The 19,517-nt window shown below is 39.9% G+C and overlaps 1 protein-coding gene across 1 annotated transcript in view; it reads left to right on the forward strand.

Annotated features, from left to right (window-relative positions):
• The window catches only part of EFR3A (EFR3 homolog A (S. cerevisiae)), a gene marked incomplete at its 5' end in the record, with an annotated part of 38,747 nt that overhangs the window by 7,220 nt on the left and 12,010 nt on the right, over positions 1–19,517 (forward strand). Inside the window, 10 exons of the mRNA XM_009580564.1 lie at positions 1,039–1,140; positions 1,313–1,378; positions 7,247–7,361; positions 9,173–9,224; positions 12,434–12,606; positions 13,057–13,132; positions 15,992–16,153; positions 17,393–17,524; positions 18,036–18,103; positions 19,291–19,418. Of these exons, the coding sequence (XP_009578859.1) occupies positions 1,039–1,140; positions 1,313–1,378; positions 7,247–7,361; positions 9,173–9,224; positions 12,434–12,606; positions 13,057–13,132; positions 15,992–16,153; positions 17,393–17,524; positions 18,036–18,103; positions 19,291–19,418 (1,074 nt within the window). The remainder of the gene's footprint in view (positions 1–1,038; positions 1,141–1,312; positions 1,379–7,246; positions 7,362–9,172; positions 9,225–12,433; positions 12,607–13,056; positions 13,133–15,991; positions 16,154–17,392; positions 17,525–18,035; positions 18,104–19,290; positions 19,419–19,517) is intronic.

The following is a 19,517-nucleotide window of genomic DNA, read 5'->3' on the forward strand; positions in this document are numbered from 1 at the left end:
TCATTAGCTTGAGTCTGAGCCTATCCTTTCTCTCTATACAAGACCCACTTGCGCGCACAGACTTGTGAAGTCTTTTACCATATTATGAAAAGAGCTCATTATTTGATCTAATATGTAGAACTGGATTTTAGGACGAGGTTTTGAAATAACTGAAATTCAGGTACAAGTTTAACCCATTGTTGGTGCTTACTTTCAGCAACCACTCATATTTTCTATGTAAAACTTGCATGGTGGGTTGACTCCGGCCAACAGCCGTTTGCTCACTCCCCTTTCCCACAGGACAGGGAGAAGGTAGAAAGAAGGTGAGAAGTCTCAAGGATCAAGATAAAGACAATTTAATGGGTGAAGCAAAAGCCAGGGCCACAAGGAAAGCAAAGGAATTTATTCAGTACTTCCCATTGACAGGCAGATGTTTAGCCGCTTCCTGGAAAGCAGTGCCTCAGCATGCATAACGGTTACTTGGGAAGACAAATGCCATACAAACAAATGTCCCTCCCCTTCCTCCTCCTCTCCTTGAGCTTTTATTGCTGAGCATGACATTATATGGTATGGAATAGCTCTTCGGTCTGTTTGGGTCAGCTGTCCCCATCTGCCTCCCGGTTTCTTGCACAACCCAGCCTATTCTCTGTAGGGACAGAGTAGGAAAAAGAAAAAGCCTTGACACTTGCTAGCACTGTTCAGCAACAGCCAAAACACTGGTGTGTTGTCAACACTATTTTAGTCACAAATCCAAAGCACATCTCCACCCAGGCTACTAAGAAGAAAGTTAAGTCCATCCCAGCTAGACCCCATACACCTTGATAGTAATGGATTACGCATATGTACCTGACTGCATTTCCTGATTCCAAAATAATTTCTAAAATACCAGGGTGTAGGCACATTTCAAAAGTTTATCCCTAGGCCATATCCTTCAAACAGTGTATCTCGCTTTTCAGCCTAATCTGATTTCTCCTGAAAAGAGATTGAGAAGGTTAGTGTTCATTTTCTTAAGGCATCTTTCCCTTGACAGGTGCAATCATTGTTATGTGTTGTTTCCAGGCCCAACAGTTCTGGAGGTTTTTAATACCTTGTTGAAGCACTTGCGCATCAGTGTTGACTTTGAGCTGGGTGATAGGCGCAGTTCAGCGCTTTTCAGCCTAATCTGATTTCTCCTGAAAAGAGATTGAGAAGGTTAGTGTTCATTTTCTTAAGGCATCTTTCCCTTGACAGGTGCAATCATTGTTATGTGTTGTTTCCAGGCCCAACAGTTCTGGAGGTTTTTAATACCTTGTTGAAGCACTTGCGCATCAGTGTTGACTTTGAGCTGGGTGATAGGCGCAGTTCAGCAACAAGGAGAGCGATGAGAGGATTGTCCAGAATGCTATTATTCAAACAATTGGTGAGTAATGACAGTAACATAGGCTCACTTAAGATTCCTCCCCTTCTCCCCCTTCCTCAACGAGATGGTATTAAAACAGCTTGAATCAAAAAGGAATAATGGCAATTGTGGTATCTCTGATTGTACTTGCTTCCAGATCTTGGGCTCGCTTTACGGATTTGACTTCTGAAAGATTGTTCTTCTAATTGTTAACTGAGTTGAGTAGATAGCCAAGAAGCTCAAAGAAAATTAAAAATGCTGGTGGACTTATAATAAATTTGTTGGTTATATTATTATATGGTCCTTGAAATAATAGACATCACTCTGTACGTTTGGTACAGAACTAATAGTAGTCCTTTTATGAAAATCATATTGCAAGCAATCATATACAGTAATATATTTTAGTAGGTGCTACTTGAAAATTTCTAGAAGTTAATGTTAAACATAGCGGCAACAATGACACCTAATGGCCGCTTGTGCTACCGTGACTTAACTGAAGTACTTTTAAGCACAATCCTGAAAACGATTTCTGTAGATTATTCCATTAAAATAGCCCCTCCCTTTTTTCAGATTTTCTCTTTATGGTAGTGATATATATTGCAGTGCATTTATGATGTGCATTCATTTACTTAAAGAATGAGGGGGAGTGTAACTTAAATGTTGTTCACTAATCTGTACCTTTGCTTATGCCTTGAAGCTTTCTAGAGCAGTAGCAAATATGTAGTAGATTATTTCTCACCATTACAGTAAAACTCCAAGTTAAAATGTTAACACCTTCCCCCCCCCAAAAAAAAAATTGAAAAAAAACCCGCAACCCAACCTTTTAAAGTAAAGCTTCTTTCTATCAAAGTTACATTTATACTATTGCACAGCAACAGAATAGAATAGAATATCTCAAGTTGGAAGGAACCTATAAGGATCGTGGTGTCCAACTCCCTGTTCCTCGCAGGACTACCTAACACTAAACCATGTGACTAAGAGCATCATCTAGACGCTCCTTGAACTCTGACAGGCTTGGTGCAGTGACCGCTTCCTTGGGGACCCTGTTCCAGTGACTGACCACCCTCTCAGTGAAGAACCTTTTCCTAATGTCCAATCTGAACTTCCCCTGACGCAGCTTCATTCCATTTCCTCGTGTCCTATCGCTGGTCACCAGAGAGAGGAGACCAGCACCTCCCCCTCCGCTGACCCCCTTGAGGAAGTTGTAGACTGCGATGAGGTCACCTTCAGCCTTCTCTTCTCCAAGCTGAACAAGCCAAGTGACCTCTGCTGCTCCTTGTAAGTCTTGTCCTCGAGACATTTCATTCATCTTGGTTGCCCTCCTCTGGACACACTGTAATAGTTTGACGTCCTTCTTATATGGAGGTGCCCAAAACTGCACACACTTACTCAAGGTGGGGCCGCACCAGTGCAGCATAGAGTTGGGACAAACACCTCCCTCGACCAGCTAGCTATGCTGTGCTTGATGCTCCCCAGGACATGGTTGGCCCTTTTGGCTGCCGGGGCACACTGTTGACTCATATTCAACTTGCCATCAAGCGAAACCCCCAGATCTCTTTCTGTGGGGCTGCTTTCCAGCCTCTCGTCCCCCAATTTGTACATATAACCAGGATTACCCCGTCTCAGGTGGGGAATCCTGCACTTGCTCTTACTAAATTTCATACGGTTGGTGATTGCCCAGCTCTCTAGTCTATCCAGATCTCTGTGTAAGGCCTCTCTACCCTCAAGGGAGCCCATAGCTCCTCCTAGTTTAGTATCATCAGCAAACTTCCTTAATGTACATTCAGTTCCTGCATCTAGATCATTTATGAAACTGAAGAGAACTGGGTCTAAAATTGAGGGAACCCACTGGTGACTGGCTGCCAGCCTGATGTAACCCCTTTTGCTATAACTCTTTGAGCCTGACCCGTCAGCCAATTGCTCACCCAACGTATTATGGACTTGTCTAGCTGTGTGCTGGACACTTTGTCCAGAAGGATACTGTGAAGAGACAGTATTAAAAGCTGTGCTAAAATCCAAAGCCACCACATCTACTGGCTTCCCTTGGTCAACTAGATGGGTGACCTTGTCATAACAGGAAATCAAGTTGGTTAAGCAGGACTTTCCCCTCCTGAACCCGTGCTGGCTATGACCAATGACTGCATTGTCTCAAGTGTTTTTCAATAACTCCCAGAACAACCTTCTCCATAATTTTACCAGGCACTGAAGTGAGACTGACAGGCCTGAAATTACCAGGGTCTTCCTTCTTACCCCTCTTGAAAACTGGGACAACATTTGCCAGCTTCCAGTCGACTGGAACCTCTCCAGACTCCCAAGACCATCGAAAAATAGGGAGAGAGGTCCCGCGATGACATCGGCCAGCTCTTTCAGTACCCTAGGATGAATCCCATCGGGCCCCATAGACATGCGCATCCAGCTAGGACAGCAAGTCTCGAACAAGCTCAGGGTCGGCCAGGAGTTTATTAGCCCCTTGGTCACAGTCTTCCGGCAGAGGGCTCCGGGCGTCCCAGGGCCCATCATTGGTGTTGAAGACAGAGGCGAAGAAGGTATTAAATGTCTACGTCCCTATTTGTGAGGTGACTGACCTCATCAAGCAATGGACCAGTGTTATCACTGATCCTCCTTTTGCTGTTAACATATTTTAAAAAGCCCTTTTTGTTGTCCTTCACAGTGCTGGCCAGCTTGAATTCTAATCGAGCTTTGGCCGCACAAATTTTCTCCCTGCAGTGGCGAACAGCATCTCTGTGGTCCTCCCATGTCACCTGTCCTTGTTTTCAATGTCCATACACTTTGGAATTGCCTGCTCCTGTGCTCATAAGAGATGGCTCTTAAAAAGTGACTAGGATTCATGGACCCCAATACCTTCAAAAGCAGATTCCCAGGGGACCTTACTAACTAGCTCCTTCAGCAGCCCAAAGTCTGCTGTCCCCATATCCGGGGTCAAAGTTTTCCTGGCAGTTTTTCTTCTATCTCCAACGATTTGAAACTCAATTACTTTGTGGTCACTGTAACCAAGACAGCTGCCAATCACCACTTCACTCATAGTCCCTCTCTGTTTACAAACAACAAATCTAGGAGGATACTTTTCCTAGTCGGCTCCTTTAGTACCTGCGCCAAGAAGTTATCTTCAACGTGCTTCAGAAACTTCCTGGACCTGTTTGTGTCCGCTGTATGATATTCCCAGTTGATGTCAGGGAAGTTAAAATCACCCATAAAGACAAGGGCAGTTGATCTAGAGGTATCCCTTAATTCATTGTAGAACAATTCATCGGTGTCGTCGTCCTGGCTGGGTGGTCGATAGTAGACTCCCACAGCAACATGCGCTTTATTTGCTTTCCCCTTCATCTTTACGCAGAGGCTCTCAACCGTGTCGTCGCCAACTGTAAGTGCCATACAATCCAATCCCTCCCTTACATGCAGTGCCACTCCCCTGCCTCGCCTGTCCCTCCTGAAGAGTCTATAACTGTCCGTCATGGCACACCAGTCACAGGACTCGTCCCACCAGGTTTCACTTGTGCCAATGATGTTGTAGCTCTGGGACTGGACCAGAGCTTCCAGCTCCTCTTGTTCATTCCTCATGCTGTGCGTATTAGTACAGGGACACTTCAGGTGTGCTCCAGTGTACTCAGCACATGGTGGAGCAGACCGAAGGACCTCGCTAGCACACCGTCCCTCAAACAGTGGCATGCCGCCCCCAGGCTTATCCCTAGCGAGCCTGGTTTTATCCCTTTCCCTTCAAATCTGGTTTAAAGCTCTTTCAATGAGCCCTGCTAACTCCTGCACAAAGATCCTTTTCTCCCTTTGACAAAGGTGCACCAGGCCGGGTGTAGATGAAAAAACCCAAAATTCTGCCGGTGACACCAGGCTTAGAGCCATGTATTGATCTGCTGGCTCTTCCTGTTTCTTCCCTCATCATTCCCTGCAACTGGAATGATAGAGGAGAACACTATTTGTCCTTCTCATCCCTTAACCAGTCGTCCCAAGGCCCTGCAGTCTCTCCTGGTCACCCTTGAACTTCTTATTGCAACTTCATTGCTGCCTACCTGAAGAAGCAATAATGGGTAGTAGTCCGAAGGCTGTACCAGGGTAGGAAGTTTTCTTTTTGCATCTTTAACCCAAGCCCCAGGGAGGCAGCAGACTCAGTCTCTCCTGGTCACCCTTGAACTTCTTATTGCAACTTCATTGCTGCCTACCTGAAGAAGCAATAATGGGTAGTAGTCCGAAGGCTGTACCAGGGTAGGAAGTTTTCTTTTTGCATCTTTAACCCAAGCCCCAGGGAGGCAGCAGACTTCCCTAAGAGGTGGGTCCGGACTGCATATTGGGCCTTCTGTTCCAATAGAGAGAGTCTCCTCTGACAATGACCCATCTTTGTTTCTTTATGGAAGCGGTTTTGACACAGGGCATAGGCCGACTTAACCTCGGCGATACCTCCAAGCTACATGAACCATCGTCCTCATTATTGTGGGGTTCCACTTGCAGAGCCTTGTACCTATTATGCAAGGGCACCTGGGAAGGTGCGGGAGTCACGGAGGAGACGCGCCTGCTGCGCCAGGCAGGAACTTGTCGCCATTGCCCCCTATCCCTTAAGTCACTGCATTCTGCCGGGTGGAGAGAGGATAGGGAATCCTCTGTATCATATGTCCTGTGTGCCTGACAGGCCTGTCCCAGGGATGGTAGGGTGCGGTTCCAGTGGTCTATCTCTCCCTCTCACTCTCCCTGATACTCCTCAACCTACTCACCTCCTCCCAGAGCTCTGTCGCTAAGCGGAGGAGTTCCTCTACCTGGGTGCAGCTCCCACAGGTGTGCTCACTGCTGCCGGCCAGTACTGGCGTAAGAGCAGGGCACACCCTGATGACACCTGGGTAGCAGCATGTTCCCATCTGAGCTTTGTCTGCGAAGCAGCATCAGTCGTGGCGAGTGCAGAGTTTAGAGAGGCCATGGCCTTCTGCCGGGTGGATACCGTTGCTCCCTGGTCGAGCCGGCAGGGTTACAGCGCCCTTCCTGCGTGCCCTTCTGCGCACACTGCCGTGCCACACCCTGGCCTCCAGCGCTCCCCAGGGGCTTCTTTTATGGGTGGGGGGCGGGGGCTTGGCCGCAGTTGCTCCTGGCCCTGGCCAGGTCTTGTCAGCTGCTGTGGTGCGAGCTGCGGGCTCCTGGCAGGTCTCTCTGCTCCTCCTGAGGTTCCCCGGTTCAGGAAACCCCCCTGTGCACCACGCTAGAGCTCTCCGCTGCCGATCCTGGCCTCCAGCGCTCCCCAGGGGCTTCTTTTATGGGTGGGGGGCGGGGGCTTGGCCGCAGTTGCTCCTGGCCCTGGCCAGGTCTTGTCAGCTGCTGTGGTGCGAGCTGCGGGCTCCTGGCAGGTCTCTCTGCTCCTCCTGAGGTTCCCCGGTTCAGGAAACCCCCCTGTGCACCACGCTAGAGCTCTCCGCTGCCGATCATGCCGGCACCGGAGCTGCTCGCCTCGGCAGTCTCTAGGGAAAGTATTGGTTATATAATACTTGCGTACTGCTGCGATTTCTGTTCACACACCTGTAATGGGGACTTAAGAACAAACAAAAGTAATGACACTGTGTTCCATGAGAAACTCTTCCAATTCCTCACTAGTTACAAATTAACAGATGTCATATTCAACTTTTAAATCATATATTTAAAGGAGGATAAAATTAGAAAGTTTTAGGATTCAAAGAAGAAAGTCGGTGTCGTGAAAAGACTCTGTAAAGTCATTCAGCAGAAATGAATATGTTAAGTATCATGCCCTAAAACAATCATAGTTTTATGCTTTTATATTTTGACCTTGTAAATGTATTTTGTGTATTTATAAGGCTTTTCTTATAAAGAGAAGGGCCCTGTATCTCTTTCCTTCTGTGATTTCATTCTCTTTTTATTTAGGATTTTTTGGAAGCAATCTTCCAGATTACCAGAGATCAGAGATTATGATGTTCATTATGGGAAAAGTACCTGTTTTGGGGACAACTTCACAATCACTGGATACCAGTCACCTTGGGTTTGTATATCCTACATTTTTTGATTTCTCATTAAAAATTTAGATTTTAGAATCCTGATAAATTAAGAAGCCAAAAAAATTAAGAAAAGTAAAATGCAAATTCTTGCTTATTAAGGGCTGTATTAAATGCCATGCAGAATCAAGGCAAGCACAGTGTCAGCAACATGAAATCAATCTCCAAACATATTAGTGATAGAAAATACCTGATTGGAATGCAACTTATTTTGCACTAAAACATTTCTTCTTTCTACATTCTGAAATTATCTGCTTAATGGTGGTTAATTCCATAACTTCTTTTATATGTGTTTTGTGAATGAGGGAAATTGAACTATGACTACATTTTGTCAAATAGCTGTATAATTTACAAATGTTTTTTGTTTTTTCTTCATTCTGTACAAGCTGACTTCAGATTAAGAAACAAACTGCAGAAATCCCAGTGAATTTGTTTTGATTTAGATTTTCCCTATTTATTAGAAATAGGAAAAAGCTATAGGTGGGCAGACTCCTGTAATAAACTCATAATTAAAAAGCTGCCATATGCTGAAGTAATGTTTTTTCCCTGTAACATGAATAATTATGTTTAAAGACTGCTCTTCGTCAGTATGGGGAAAGTCACTGAAAAGGTTGCAGCTATTCTTTCCAGGAATGCATGGATACTTCGTACTGTGTATGTCTGATCACCTGCTAGCTTAAGTAGGAAGTCATTGTCATTCTCCTGGCTTCTTGGTGGCTTTTCATGTAGTATTGTGTATCTGCAGTATGGGACACTATCCATGGAAGATAGAAATCTGTCTCTGCCAGGCAGTTACCACTCATTAAGAAGGTATTTGAAATATGGATCCATTTAGAATTCTATACTTGGATTACCAGTTGTTGTAGGTTTTTTGGGGGTTTTAACTGTGCAGTTTTCCTTTATGGGATTCTTTGTAAACATGGGACTGAGTAGTATGTTAGTATAATGTGCATATGTCATTCTGCATAAAGCAGACTTTCTGACTGCTGATACAGTCTTGCATTTACTTACCTGAAAATTTGGTCTCTGCTACACAAGACATTTGAATGATACTGCCAACTGGATATAGCCAGGATTATAGCCCATGAAGGTGGAAGTTTCCACTGTTATGTAGGGGCCAACATTTGTGAAGAGGATTGCTCTTCACTTACACTATTTGGTGGACAAAAGGGTTTGTACCTTTTTTTACTTTCTTGAAAGAGTCTCTTTGAGTGGAGCAATTTATTCCAATTGCACTTTTATATTGTAAGATCTTGCAAGAACAGTGTGTATATGACTATATACCAATAGGTATTTAACTTCTTTTAGTACCAGCAGATGGAAAATGAGAACAGATGAAGAACAGGTTAAGTGGTGTTCCATGTACCTTCCTCTGATCTGAAAATGAGGGTTCTTTCAGTTTTTCTTGCTGATTTTGCAGATAACTTTATTCGGTCTCAAAGTTTTGGGGTCTGACTTGAACAAGAAGTGTCCTGGTTTCTTAAGAGACTCAATTACATTTTAATTCAGAAGAAATTCTGAGTGCTAATGATTGTGAAAATTATCAAGCATGTATCTGTTGAACATTTCAGATACAAAGAGATTTCTGAATGAAACATGGAGATTTAGATCCTTCAAAAACATTTAGTTATTGCATCTCATTTGGAGATATTTGTCCCTTATTTGTGGTCATCCGGTATCCCTTCTAAGACTGCTGTATTCACTTGTCAAAAACGCAGTTGTTAGAACGATGTCTGGATTAGAATAATATTTTGAAGATATGCAAAGAAACTAATTTTCATCTTTTTTCCAATTGTAGAGATTTGGGAACTAGGAGGATTCAAATCATGTTATTGAGATCTTTACTTATGGTAAGCCTTCTGTGTTCAGTATATTATAAGTACACAATGTTTCCCTTTATGTGTACGTTTATACATATAAGTACAGTATTACAACCCTGTATTATGAAATTAAACATAGCTTCATATTACATAGATCTGTAGTTCTACTGAGTAAAATTGTGGCATTTTCCCAACTTACATTACAAGCAGCTCAAATACTCCTCCGTCTCTTAGGGCACTTTAGTCAATATCAGTTATAATTGGATATGCAGATCCAAAAGAACATCATAGAGTAGGTTGGGTTGACTAGTTCTGCCAGCAGTGCTGGCAACATCAAAGTGAAATCACTTTTGTCTCTAACACCAGAAAAGCTGTAAATAGTAGAATGGCTAATATTTTTAAAACTGTAGGAATGGATGCCTATCTCCAAGCTCTTAGAGCCTCAGGCACCATTGTTCTTTCCTTTCTAGTATTTCCCAAGTTTCTTGTAAGGTATAATTAACTTTTTTATCACGAATACATTTTTCAACTGTAAACCTTCAAAGAATATTTCTGGAAGTACATCCTAAGAATCGGAAGCGGGTAGTAAAGGAGGCTCATGCCTATAGAATCCTGGCCTATTTTGTTGCAGAAGCTGAAAACTGTTTAGTGACTGAAGTAGGAGAAACGGTATAAAGAATGATTTCATGACTAAAGCAGTAAAATGCCTTCCTGGAAATGAGTTTCTATCCCTGCTTTGACATGAAATTTGTGTGTGGTGTCAGGTAAATCAGTTAAACCGTTCTTTGCTTGTCAGAATATGAAATCCTGGATTCTGGCTTGCAGAAGAGCTGAGCATTCAGAGTTGCAATTTAAGGATAGAAAACATCTTAGAAAGGGCTTCAGGGGGTCATTTTACACATTGTCTTCATAACGATAGACTCAGCTATGCCTAAACTGTTCCTAACAATATTCATCTCACCAGTCTTAAAAATTGCCATTGAAGTCGGTAAGTATTGTTCTAATTATTTGGGGTGCTGCATAGCCTGTAAGTATGCTTTAAGGGATTCGAGTTGTGCATGTGAAAGGAATTTAACATTTTTGACACTGAACGTTGTTTTGGATCCTCTTCTAGAATATGGAAGTAAAATCCCATCATGGCACAAAGATGTGAAAGATGTGAAAGGGGCTCTGAGCAACCTGATCTAGTTGAAAATGTCCCTTCCTGTGGCAGGGGCAGTTTGGACTAGATGACCTTTAAAGGTCCCTTCCAATCCAAACTATTCTATGATTCTATGAATGATTTGATGTTTAATGAATTATTCAGACATTGATAAATATTGTGGAAAAAATGTGGGAAGGAATTTGTGTTCAGAGCAAAGTTTTTGTTGTGGTATATAAAGTTTAGTTTGCACACATAATAAAGAACTAGAAACTACTGAACCCTACTCCTCTGTGTACTGAACTGAGCATTGTCCATCATATATTCTTTACAAAAGAATGATACTTCATAACATAGTAAGTCTGTTGTGCATACACACAGGCAGACAATGTAATGTTGTATACACAATTAAAATCTGGCACTTCATTAAAAGTATGCACTTCTATTTGTAGACTTAATGCTTGTAATATTAGTAATTTTCCATTTGCAAAATGATTGATTAGATACCTTCATGTGCTCTCACGCTCCTCTGCCAGCCAGTTTCCTTTCAACCTATGGTTATGCTGTAGGAATAGTGCTCGCTCACATGCTGTGGTTTAACCCTGGCAGGGGTTAAAGCACCACCCAGTCATTTGCTCACTATTCCCCAGTGGGATTGGAGAGAGAATCGGAAGGGTACAAGTGAAAAATAATGGGTTGAGATGAAGCAGTTTAGTAAGTAAAAAAAGGAAACAAAAAAAACCAAAACCAAGAAAAAAGAAAAACAAATGATAAAAAATAAACCAAAAACAAACAAACAAATCCCACCCAAACAAACTGCAAAAAATCCCGCACAAAACCCAGTTGCTCACCACCAGCCAGCCAGTCCCAGGGCAACAGCATCCCTGCAAATTGCCCCCAGTTTTATTGCTGAGCATGACATCATATGGTATGGAATATCCCTTTGGTTAGCTGGCGTCAGCTGTCCCAGCTGTGTCCCCTCCCAGCTTCAGTGCACCCCCAGCCTACTCGCTGGCAGGGCAGTGTGAGAAGCAGAAAAGGCCTTGACTGTGTGTAAGCACTGCTCAGCAATAATGAAAACACCCCGATGTTATCAACACTGTTTTGGTCACAGATCCAAAACACAGCACCATATATGCTATTATGAAGAAAATTAACTCTGTCCCAGCCAAAACCTGTACAACACAATTCACATGTAAAAGCTGTAATGATATGGAATATGCATAATGAACATACAATTATTACGTAAAGTCTTAGATAAACATATGATTGCTTTTATTATAATTAAATTTTTTTTATTATTTTGTTCCCCTCATCCTCAACAGCGTATGCTTGGCAGTTTTTGAATCCTGTTTTGTTTTTGAGATTGTAATAGTCTGATAACCTTCGCTTTAAGGGACAGTAACTTTTTAAACATTTCTGACTGCTGTAAATGTTCAGCTGATGAATATTTAAATTGTCAGATCGAAGTTAATTTTTCCTTGTGTGCCTACAGAGCTTGCTTTAAATAAAAGTAATCGAATGAGGCAGGTCAGCAGTAGTATTAGTTTAAAAAAAGAAAAAACAGCACCATGGTACCAGATTCCTAAGAAAGTGATGTTTGCTGCTTACCTTCTTTTTTGCAATAAAGTAGTATCCATAAACGTTTAAGATGTACATATAGGGCCTGATTTATCTTTTTTTTTTTCCCTTCACATGAGCATACTCAGTACCATATATGAGCAGCTCAGAGCCTGAAATAGAAAAGTCTCTGTTGGAATTATTTACAATCTTCATTTTATGCCCTGCAACTTTTCATAGGCCGTTTTAAAAAAAACCTCATAAATGGTACCTTTATTTTTTCTTTCGGGTGTGTTGGTAGAGGAGGGATCCTGAGAAATACCACTTTAAAACAGATGAGGGAGTTCATTTGAACATGAGTATTAAAGTCCTTCCAAATTCCTAGTGAGGTTAGGAATTTTCAAAACTAATACACTACTTCCATTTGAATCCACCTTTCAATTGCCAAAGCAAGCACACTAAAAAGTGAGTGACAGCTGCAAATAATTCTTACAATGCAGTAATGACGCACATTAATTTCACTTCCAACAATAAACAGGTGACTTCAGGATACAAAGCAACAGCGATAACTAATGCACTTCCTCCCCCGTTTCTGGACCCATTATTGTCTCCTTCACTCATGGAAGACTCTGAGCTAAGGCAGCTGGTCTTGGAAATACTGCATAATCTCATTGATCGGCATGACAACAGAGCAAAGCTCAGAGGGATACGGTAATTCTTTTTGTTTGCTTTGGCCTACTTGAAATTCTAGTTTAATATCAGAAAGATAAGTACTGTTGATTTTTAAATATTTATTTTTCCTAATATGAAATGTTAATGTAGTGTTCTGATAAATGCACAGTGCTCAGTGTCATTTATTGGTGGCAAGAGTTTTACAGATAAGCCTCAGTGCGTGATACCTTAAATGACAATTCCAAATAGCTCCTGGTTTAACCGTGGATGACAGAATGTGGTATTCTGTGTAGAGGAAAAAAACTGATGTGGTTGTCATAATTCTGTTTGTGTTTCTCACTCTTCAACTGAAATTTGAATGTCATTGTTAAACATGGATATAATTAAAATGGAAATTGCTTCAAGATTTGTTTGAATAGTTCATATACGTCACATCCTCTTCCCTTTCAACTTCTTTTTGCTAAAACGACATTTTTGTTTCCTTTGTAGAATAATACCAGATGTTTCTGATCTAAAGATAAAACGAGACAAAATTTCAAGGCAAGACGTGAGCTTCATGAAGAAGGTAATAGATTAAAAAGTTAACTTTTCTATGTAGAAAGAAGATAAAGTAACTGAACCAGTTGCTTTGCTTTTCTTCTACAACTGTGTTTTTGCAACAAGTTGCAAAGATAAGTATTGAGTGATTTTAATTCAAATTACAGTGATTTCAATGTTGAGGTGCTCTAGATACTTGAGAGGTGGTTCCAAGGAATAAAATTTTCATTTATGTCTTCAGTGAAAATCCTTGCATGCATGGAATTAGAACAGTGTATACCTAAACCATGGTTCTGAAAAACGTACCTCCGTACAAGATTGATTTTATAGGACATTGTGCCAGCTGACTTCTGTTTGGTTCTAAAGAAAAACGGATTTTTTTTTTTTTAATTTTTTTTTTTAGATGATGCTTATGTGGAGTGAAATCATTTCTTTACAGTAAATACCTTATTTTTTGTGTGGGGAAAAATGAATATAGTTATTAGTGTGCTCTGTCATTCCTGACTATAGTTTATCCGTGTAGGTATGTCTGTAAACAAAAAAAATAAAAATTACTGAAGTCAGCTCAAGCAGGCTTTAGAATGTTTATCACTGTTACCTGCCTGAGAAAATATATTCATTTCTCACAGCTATCCCATACTGTTTTGTTTTTGTTTCCTATTAGCTGCGAAATAAAAAAATGTGTGTCTTCAGAGTGTTGACTTAATTTAATATTCTAATTATAAACATCAGAAGAATTGCAGTTAATTTGTCCGTAGGCAAAAATACTATATATGTAATAATATGCAAAATAGAGTTGTGTGGCTTTCAAGTAACATTGCAAGATAATTGTTCTTGCTAAGTTAGTACAGTTGATATTCCTTGCAGTATATTTACACCTGTTTTGATTAATACTGGAATAATACAAATATAAAGAATAATCCAACATTGGCAATTATTAGTAATGTATCTTTGTAAAAAGTGGATTAAATCTTAATTCATCGATTTAATGTCTAGGATTTAAAACAGTTTGGATAGGTTGTATTTACTGATTTTGCTAGACGAAAATTTTAATTGTCAAACTAAATATTTGAATTGTTAACACTCATCTGAAAAAGAGGGCGGGAGAGGAAAAGAGACTCTTACCAGGTCAAGAAAAGATTATACAGTCTTCTAAAAAAATTTATTAACCCTCAGGAATTAAGGCGTTCAATAATTATCCATGTGATATTGTTTCAGGTGCATATCATAAACCTAATGTATTATTAACCCTCAGGAATTAAGGTGTTCAATAATTATCCATGTGGTACTGTTTCAGGTGCATATCATAAACCTAATGTTACTCACCTAGTTTATCTGTGTATGTTAGCAGCCTACTCTTCCTAGATTCCTTGCATTATCAAAGGAAAGGGGTGAAACACCTCCAGAAGTCCATTAAGATCTGAATGACCATCAAGGCTTGTTTGATGTTAGATGGGGATCCTAAGGCAATTGTGTATCATACTTAGGAATTTCAGTACCTAAAATTAGGTGGAGTTAAACCAGGTGTAGACACAAAGTTCTTCATCTCAATCCACCTTCTCAAAGCCAGGAGGTTTATTTCTGTCCTTTCTTTAAAGGGAAATATTGAACTTCTTGCATTTTGCAGTTTTCTAGAAAGATACTTCGTGTCGAGAAAATTCACATAATAATTTATTTTCATATCTAAGTGCAATTCTGTATCAGTCAGATGCATAATTTCATTACTTTTATTTTCCAAATATATTGTGTCTTCAAACAGCTAACCTTTACTGTGCTTATTTCATAGTGGCTTCTGTGCTTTGCTAATAGCTCTTTTCTAAATAAAACATATATTTGAACAACTATATATTTGATTTTAGAAGTAATAAGAAGACTAACAGCATCTTTCTTATTTCTTAAGTGAATATGCCCTGCTTGAAAAACAGATATTAAAAAAGAGTTTTCTTTCTCCTTCTAAAGCTGAACTAGTACTTCCAGAGGTAAAGCTTAGATCTTGAAGATTAACTGTGTCAACTGATACAACTGTATCCTCTACGGATTAAGAATGCTGGGGTGGTACTGAGTCATGTGTTGCATACAAAACCTGCTTATTAACTTGCCTTTCTGTATTTTCATCTTTTTGTGTTGAAATAATAGTTTCATTACAAAGCTTTGGTTAAGGACAGTGTTAGGAAGGAAAGTCACTTTTGAAGTTGAGGGTCTTTCATTAGATAACATGTGTTTTTCACTAGAGCTAGAGTCTCCATATGCACAGTAGTAGAACAGCCCTACTCATCTTCTGAAACATCCTCTAGAAGAATTTTTTCTCAGTTTGCTCTTCAAGGAGACTTGCTTAATGAACAAATTTGATGTCTTTACAAGGATAACCCTTATGTCCTCAGTCACTTGGACGTTCTTGAGAATGTTTCGAGATCTACTTTTTATTTTTTCCTTTTCATAAATGGCCAATTTTTTTTTCTGAATATTTCAGTAGGAAATGAGTGCCAATGTCTGACACACAGTGTGGTATTCATGTGCAATTCTCTGTATCATCTTGCCCATTCATACACTTCTACATAAAATAAAATAGTACTTTATAGTATTAAAGTACTATTAATAGTACCATTAATTAAATAGTATTTATAAAGAAGCTACTGTTATGGCAGTAAACTAGTGGTCTTCTTGATTAATCAGGTATTTGTTTGTGTATGTGTATGTGTATGCATGTGCATGTGTATACATGTAATCTGGTTTTCTTTATTTTTTTAATTCTCTATCCAAAATGATCTAACATCAAAGTTGGCTCTGCTTGGAGTAGGGAGTTGGACTAGAGGACCTTTAAATATCCTTTCTAACCTAAATTATTCTATAATTTTAATATTCATTTTCCCCTTTTTGTCTTTTATAGCATGGTCAGCAGTTGTACAGACACATCTACTTAGGCTGTAAAGAAGAAGACAATGTCCAAAAAAACTTTGAACTGCTGTTTACATCTCTAGCTCTTACCACAATTGAACTAGCCAATGAAGAAGTGGTTATTGACCTCATTCGATTGGCTATTGCTTTGCAGGTATGAGTCTGAATCAGTGTTGGGTTCACTGATTGACAATTTATTTTGGTAATTGGAGATGTAGATAACTCTTTTTGTTTGCATATTGATCTTCAAATTGCAAATCATTCAGTCCTAATTTGATCGATCCATTAAGGAAGTGCACTTTGTACATAACATTTATTAATAGGGAAACTTCAACTAATCAGATTTGTTACAAACTTCTACAACATGTTCTCTTCAGGAAATACAGCAGATGTGGAAATCTTTTGAAACATTCCTTAGAATCACTGATATATTCATTAGCAGATTGACAAGATATTCTTACAGTCTTGCATCAGTGTTCTGTATAAAGTATATGGAATGTCCTCACCTTGGAAGAAAGCTTTTGGTTAATTGATTGGTTGGAAATATTTGTCAAACTGGGCTATTTAAACTTACCTTAGAGTAAAATTCTATGAGTGTGTTGACAGGCTTTATTCCTTAACATTTCTTTTACAGGATCAAACATTATCTCATACTTGCATACAGTCCTCAGTGAAACTGCATAACTTAGTAGGTTTATTGGTGCTGAAATTAAAGCATTCAGAAAAATAGTACTAGAATGTGCCATGGAAGTTTGATGAAATTGTGTCCTGTATTGTCAGTTCACTCTCTGACATTAGCCTTATTCCCTAATGTTCACCTGCATTATGAAACTCCTGAAATGCAGGGTGCATCCTTAATTTTACAATATGTCACTGAACCAAATCCTTACTTGATGAAAATGACATTAGGAGTTTTACTAGAGCAAAAATAATACCATCTGAATAAACATAGAAATGCTAATAAGCATTAAATAATTTGCTTTATGGTGCTGTATCTGTGCCTCACAAGACAGATTTTTATTATTAAACTACTGTTTCTGATTTTCCTGGAAAAAGTTATGATCAGCAGGTGGCCCTTATGGGAATCTTAAGGACAAGAGACTACCTACCGGTCATTAACTTGTACTCTCTGCAAAACAGAAGATTGAGTGGAGTAGATTTATTTCTCTTCTTTTAGGGGTTGAATCCTTCAAGCTCTCTAACTTCAGATCAATATATACCTAATTCAAGAGTGAACTAGAAGACTAGAATTTTAAGGTGAGAGGTTCTAAATGCCAAGTAATACTAGATAGTCATCATATCTCAGATAGTGTTACTAATAATAATTTTGACTTGCGTATATTTGGGACAGCCTGTTAACTTGGAGAGTGTAATGCTATCCTTTGTATTTCAGGACATTGCCATCATCAACGAGGATAATCTGCCAATGTTTAATCGTTGTGGTGTCATGGCATTGGTTGCAGCGTATCTAAACTTTCTGAGTCAGATGATTGCAGTTCCTGCTTTTTGTCAGCATGTCAGCAAGGTAACACATAGTTAAGTAATTTAAGTCATTTACAACAGTACATGTTCTATTGTAAAATGGGTAAATAACCGGTCAAGTAATTGCTTGTGGCATTGATCTCCTGTATTTGTGTCCACCAACACTGCTCTTTGTCTTTGGTCTCCAATGGCATTACTTGCTGACTCTTAAAACTGCACAGAATATTCTTCTCTCAAGGTATAGCATTTTTATTTTGTTTATGGTACCATATATAATGGACTAAATCCCCATCTGGTATAAGACTTTACAACCCCACTGGCTTTGGTAAAACAGTACTGATGTGCACAAGACCACGAGAACCAGATTTTTAGTCTAAAGGGTGAGTGCCACAATCTCTGCTTAAAAGAAATTCTAAAGGCCTCATTTGTGCTGAGATAGATGTTAGTGAAGGGTTGGTAATCTGCCACAGTAGAACCTTTTTAAACAATTTAGTCATTGGAGAAAATAGCTATGGAACTACTCTGTTTGTCCTATTTGTCTTGGTTTTCTTCAGGTCATCGAAACTAGAAGTCAGGAAGCATCTTATTTTCTACCAGAAACGATTTTCAAAGACAAATGCAGGTAAGTAGATATAGAATGTGAATTAATGAACAGTGAAGTACCCATTTTACTATCAAAAATCACACATCATTGAAATACGTTGCATATGTGAAAAATAATTTAGAGGTTTAATAGTGTACAGGATAGGCAGAAGAAAACCAAGCATTAAAAGCATATATGCATATGAAAAAAAAAAAAAAAATCTGGTTTTCAGACTTTTTTTATTGTAGTCAGAGGCACTTACACCAAGCATCATATTGTGCAGATATAAGTGGTAACACAGCAAAATGCATTTTCACTGAATCACAGAATGGGTGAGGTTGGAAGGGACCTCTGGAGATCATCTGCTCCAACCCCCCTGCTCAAGCTAGGTCACCTAGAGCAGGCTGTCCAGGACCACATCCAGATGGTTTTGGAATATCTACAAGGATGGAGACTCCACAACCTCTCTGTGCTTTGTCACCTTCACAGTAAAGTGTTTCCTGATGTTCCAGCAGAACATCCTGTGTTTCAGTTTGTGCCTATTGCTTCTGGTCCTGTCACTGGGCACCATTGAAAGAGCCTGGCTCTATACCACCCTGTGTCCCTTACGGTAGTTGTACACATGGATAAGATCCACCTTCTTTTCTCCATGTTGAACTGTCCCAGCTCTCAGTCTTGCTTCACTGGAGAGATGCTCCAGTCCCTTAACCCACCTTAGTGTCCCGTTGTTGGACTCCCTACAGTAAGTCCATGTCTCTCCTGTCCTGGGGAGCCCAGCACTTGACACAGTACTCCAGGTGTGGCCTTACCAGTGCTGAGCAGGGGGGAAGGATCATCTCCCTTGACCTGCTGGCAATACTCCTAATGCAGCCCGGGATACCCTTAGCCTTTTTTCTCGCAAGGGCACGTTGCTGGCAAATGGCAAATACTATTACTCTGCAGTTTTTTTCATTTAACGGAGACCATATTCTCTCAAGATGCAGCAGAATAGGTGAGGAACATAATTTAGATAACCAAGAAGTGTTAAGGTAGATTAAAATATTGCAGAGGTATTCAATGGACTCATTTTGGAGTGTATATTCATTCCTAAATAACTGAGCAAGTTTTATTTGTATCAAATCATTACCATTGACCCTTTTTGGTTGCTTGCAGACATTATAAAAGTGTTTTACTTAATGAACAAATCTCTACTGGTAGATACTAACTTCAAATATATACTTTAACAGTCTTCCAAAATCCTTAGAGAAGCACGAAAAAAATTTATTTTTCCTGACAAACAAGATTGCAGAATCATTAGGAGGCAGTGGATACAGTGTGGAAAGATTGTCAGTTCCATATGTACCCCAGGTAACAGGTAAGTGGTGATTAGTGGCAAAACTGCTAAGTACCAGTTATTAAGAATGCTTGCTTAATGTGTTGTGTACCAGTGAAGTGTAGCGTGACTACTTGGCAA

Source organism: Fulmarus glacialis, unplaced genomic scaffold (assembly GCF_000690835.1).
Source record: "Fulmarus glacialis isolate BGI_N327 unplaced genomic scaffold, ASM69083v1 scaffold6276, whole genome shotgun sequence".
Taxonomy (NCBI): domain Eukaryota; kingdom Metazoa; phylum Chordata; class Aves; order Procellariiformes; family Procellariidae; genus Fulmarus; species Fulmarus glacialis.